Source organism: Lotus japonicus, chromosome 1 (genome assembly GCF_012489685.1).
Source record: "Lotus japonicus ecotype B-129 chromosome 1, LjGifu_v1.2".
Lineage (NCBI taxonomy): Eukaryota > Viridiplantae > Streptophyta > Magnoliopsida > Fabales > Fabaceae > Lotus > Lotus japonicus.
This window is the reverse complement of record NC_080041.1, coordinates 11,707,701-11,712,762: the sequence shown is the minus strand read 5'-3', so window position 1 is coordinate 11,712,762 and position 5,062 is coordinate 11,707,701. Positions and strand designations below refer to the sequence as shown.

The 5,062-nt window shown below is 39.3% G+C and overlaps 1 protein-coding gene across 1 annotated transcript; it reads right to left on the bottom strand.

Moving 5' to 3' along the window:
• Positions 1-306: 306 nt before the first annotated feature.
• On the bottom strand, positions 307-4,628 carry LOC130733621 (coronatine-insensitive protein 1-like). The gene is made up of 3 exons (XM_057585848.1): positions 3,664-4,628; positions 1,860-2,331; positions 307-1,364 (listed from the first exon to the last, which is right to left on the bottom strand). Exons 1-3 carry the CDS (start codon positions 4,179-4,181, stop codon positions 543-545), a joined length of 1,812 nt encoding a protein of 603 aa, XP_057441831.1. The 5' UTR covers positions 4,182-4,628; the 3' UTR covers positions 307-542.
• Between the last annotated feature and the right edge of the window lie 434 nt (positions 4,629-5,062).

Sequence of the window (5,062 nt, the reverse complement as noted above, 5' to 3'; positions counted from 1 at the left end):
TGAATGTTAAATTTCGTAGTTAAATTGTCTGATGAACCGAAACATCAACATTTACTGTTGACAAAACAAATCTGAATTTTTCAGCCCCTTTAAAATATAAACAATTTTATCTATTCATTTTTGTGTAGTTCTTTTCTTTAAAATGCTGTTTAATCAAGAGTGACGAATGGTTCAAATAAAGCAAGACATTTGAGGGGAAAGACCATATTGGTACCCTAAAGAAGGTACATCTCACACAATTAAAAGGATGTGAGAAAGCTAAGCAAGATCACAAATTAAAAACACAAAAAAAGTAGAGGCAAATAATACATAAAAACAATCCTTTATATTCACAAATTTGAGCATCTTCAGGGGAAAGAGAACTAGCAGCACCAGTTTGAAGAAGAAGCATATCTGAATTACAAAAAGAGAAACAAAGTGTTTTATTGCAAGACTATAATGTCTACGAATTCAGAGAAAACTAGAAACCTCTGCTAAAACACTGCAATCACTTACAAACAAGATTTTCAAGGAAAAAAAAAAAGGTATGTACAAGTACAACTTTATGTGTCAACAACATAAGCTGCTGCAGGATCCAAAGGTATAACAGTATCTGGAAAATCTGTTCTTGGTCCAGCAAGTGAGTAATATGCAAGAATATGTGCTGGATGCTCCTGAACTATAGGCTCTTCATGATTAACAACCACGCGTCTCGAAGGAATCAACTCAATGTTCCAATAGGGGCGAGCCATGGCCAGAAGATCACGCCCAGATGGAGAAGCTCCATAACCTTGCACCCAAAGATACCTCAGAGATTTGAGTCTAGTTGCAGCAATAGCTAGTGCATACTCACTGAAAAAGGAGCACCCTCTTATTTCAAGTTTCTGAAGGCTGGGGCAACCTTTTGAGAACTCTAAAAGACCTGCATCAGTTTCCCCAACATAACCAAGAAGCATCCATCTCACGTTTGGACTGTATTGCCCTATGTAACCAAGGCCTACATCAGTTAAGCCTCCAGGTCTGAGATACAAGGCGAATCTTCTTAGCTTGTCACAACCTCTGAGTAAAGCCCTCACCCCATCGTCAAGTGGCAAATCAGTTATTTTCTCCTCACGGTCTAGTAAGACTAGGCGAAAATCACAAAGGTTTTTCAAGTTAGCACCAATCTGCTCTAGAGATGCATTTGTAATGTCGGATACATAAACAGCCATGTATTCAAGTTCTAGGCACCCCTGTGATAAGGCGATTAGTCCTCTCTGGGAAACTACACCTTCTTCGTCCTCCATTCCTTGATCATCGTCACCTCGTTCAATTCTAAGCCTTTTCAGCCTCTTACAACAGCGAGCAAGTACTTCTAATCCTCTGTCTCCAATAACATTTCTTGACTGCCCATAAAGAAAGATTATTGGTTCATTAATAACATTTCAAATCTTGTCTAATCACTCATTCAAAATAACCTACTATCCAAATACATTGTATTTTAATTTTCAGTTTATAGTTTCATGGCTCCTTTTATGTAATCAAAGATTCACATCAATATATGCAAGCATGTTTGTGCCTGTGGAGTACACTTAGAGAGGTGTATATATCAATTTGGAAGGCTAAATCAAAAGAAATTAAGATAGCATTTGGTGGATAAGTTCTGTATTTTGTGCATATCAAAAGTAGAACAGAACAAAACAAAGGAAATAAAAGTGGTATATTTTAATTCTATTAAAAAGAATAGAATCAAAAGAGAACAAAATAGAACAGAATGTCTTATTGCATTCTATTCATGTGACAAATGGAACATTAAGACCACCAAACAAATGAAGAAAATAGTAATCACATGGATTTTTTAAGGATAACCAATTTTAATGAGAAAAGTTATATAAACTTACCTCAAGGACTTCCAAGTTGGGGCACCTTTGGATTAAGGTACAATGATCCTCGGTATCAAGCATTGCATAAAGAAGATCCAGCTTTTTCAATAGGGCTGCGTAAGGGAACACGATTGGCATTTCATTTTTTCCAATATATGTCAGGCCCAACCGATTTAATTTTGCTGGTAACGATACAGCAGAGTATTTCTCCGGTTCTTCATTGTAGGAACCTCCACTGAATTCTTCTAGAGAAGTAGCATATCGAAAGAAGTTCACCAATTCCAAGATTTCACAATCAGTGATTTTCACAGAGACTAAGTTGGGGCAGTTTTTGGCTATAAGTTCGAGGTCCTTAACACTGACATTGGCAATATCGGTCAAGTAAAAATTCAGTGTCTCGAGAACTGAATTATTCAAAGCAATCTCATGGAGCCAGTCACCATCATTCTCAACAACAGAGCTTTCCTCCATAAACAAGACTCTTAAATTCCTGCCAAAATGAAAAAATCCAACTTCAGAACTCAGACTTGCGCTAATTTATAAAAAACAGGCACATGAAGCAAATGTTAGATTCATACACCTGAGAAATACCGTAGGTTTGAATCACATGTCATAAAAATCTTACATAAGATAATGTCCTAAGAAATGAATACAGAGGATCAACTAACACTACCCAAGCCAGTCTCCAAAATTTTGCGAGAAGAGGAAAAGACAAGAGATAAATTATAAGGCTAACATTTTTAATTGAAGCATATAAGTATAGGATTGTTTATATCCCGGACGAATGAAAGAACACAAGTATGAATCTTTCATGATTCTAAGGACTCTGCGACCATGCTCCTCACAGATTACAAGGATTTGATCAACATCGGTTTTAGTCAACAATTACAGGAATTCCATCTTCTTTAGACATACTTATTAGCGATCAATGACTAAAAGGTATATTGATTTGAAACTCAAGCAGCATGAAATGAGCCAATTTAGATAGATTTAGTGCATGTTTGAATACATGGGTGGCAGTGAAGCTAAAATCACAGTAGACAAATTGCAAGAGCTAAGGAAAGTTGCTTCTGTCCACTGTGAATTTTGACTTAGTGTAGTTTTCACAGTGTACACAAATATGCACTTAATTTTTTGGACTAGTCATCACAGATCACAAGAGTGCTTCCTTCTAAGCAATCTGAAATGCAGTATAACAGTAACAAAACAGAGGATTTTCAAAAAAAAAATAATAATAAGTGGCGTTACAAATCTTACTGAAAATTTGTGAAACATAAAATTATCCCACAAAATATTAGAATATTAAAAAGTACTACCAGAAAGGTTGAAAAAACAAAAAAAACACTGTCGAAATTAGTGTTATCAAATAGCGGCTATAACGGATTTTTGACTAATCGCGACGCTGCTATTGTCACTATAGCGCGCTATTCGCCGCGGCTGAAATAATGAATTTTTGACTCACCGTGATGGTCCGCAATCACGATTTGACAACAGTGGTCCCAATACAAGTGGACTATTGGTAGTGGAGCTAGAGCAGGTTACAAAATCCCAAAACATTAAATGAAAGCACAAACTCTAAAACCACTACATGAATCCCAGGTGGAAGCTATCATCATGATTTTCTGAATTATTCTAAATTAACAACAAGGGTCCAGCTTCAAAGAATAGAAAAGTTTTACCAAAATCACAACGTTCTCTATATCAATAAACCAAACTTGCAAGTATCCAAAAATTATATTTCTGATTCGATTCATTACCATTTGCCTAACCATAAAACGTAAGAATCCAAAAAAATGAAGAAAAAAAGTTTAAACTAAGCTACCTGCAAAAGCTACCAATATAGTAAAGCCCGTCAGTGGAGAAACCAGAGCACTTTTCAAGCTTAAGCCCTTGAAGGGTGTGAGCGCGTGAACGAGCAAGAGCCTCAAGATCGGAGTCAGTGACAATCATGCGGCGAAAGTGAAGCGACTTCAAGCAATCGAAATACTGCGAGATCTCCTTCACCCACGGCGTGACAAATCCACCCCAATCCTCTGGTATGAGATTGAACATCGCCGCCCTCGGCTTCCCCTTCAGCATCAGCGATTCCAGGTGAGGAAACCGCCGGCGAAGCCTCTCCGGCGTGGTAGTGTAGCAGAGCGCGATGGTGACGTGCTTGCGCGTGAGAGAATCTAGCTCGTACCACCGCCGGCAAACCTGCGACACGGCATCTCGGTCCTTCGAGTCGTGGATGTACGGCATCACGCAGTCAAGCACCACGTCGGTCAAGTTTGAATACATCGTCATCCTCCGCCTATCCCGGCCGCCGCCGCCGCCTCCTCCGTCGTTGTCGTCGTCCATAACAGCCTAAGAAAAAGGTTGCGGAGATTCCGGTGGCGGTTACAGAGATCTAGCTCGAACAGGATGTGGTTGACACGTGTGAGTGAGGAAGGGAGGTAGTTATGGAAGGGAGAAAGAAAAGGAGCCGTCAAAGGCTGTGGTTCGGTGGAAAACGAGCCAGGTGGATCGGAACCGAACCGTGGAGGTGGCCAATCGGAGGAGGGACGGTGGAGATTGGGAGAGATGAGGAATCGGACGGTGGAGAATGGGGGAGTTTTGTGGATTGGATCGGAGGGAGGAAATATATGAGAACCCAAAAATAGGGGTTGGAATTTTGGTACTAGTGATTAGAACTAGGTGTTAAGTATAGTATAGAAGCAAAGAGAAAGAGAAAGAGAAAGAGAAAGAGAAGGGTTTCCAAAGAGATGATGAGAGAGAGAGAGAGAGAGAGAGAGAGAGGGTTTGTGTTGTGTGTGATGTGAGGGAAATGGTGGTAGAAAGTAGAATCCAGACAGTGAACAAAACGACAAAAACTCACCTCTCACCAGTAGTGTAATCACTAGTACCTAAATATTAATGCAAAACTATATTGTTGGGTGACACTACCCACTAGTAGGAGTGTACAAGAGACGGGTTGGGACGGGTTTTGATTAACCCTAACCCGGCCTTAAATATTGATCGGGCCAATTTATAGACCCTAATCTGACTCTAGACCCGAAGCAACCCGACATTATGCGGGTCTATTTTAGGACGGGTCTATGTAGGACGTGATCGGGTTGGCCCGAGAGACAATGAGTCTAAGACTATTTGATACTAATTGTAAAATTTAAAGATAATAACATGCTAAAAGAGATATAAGTTTGAACTATTTTTTAGAAGAAATAACTTGAAAGGATTCAATT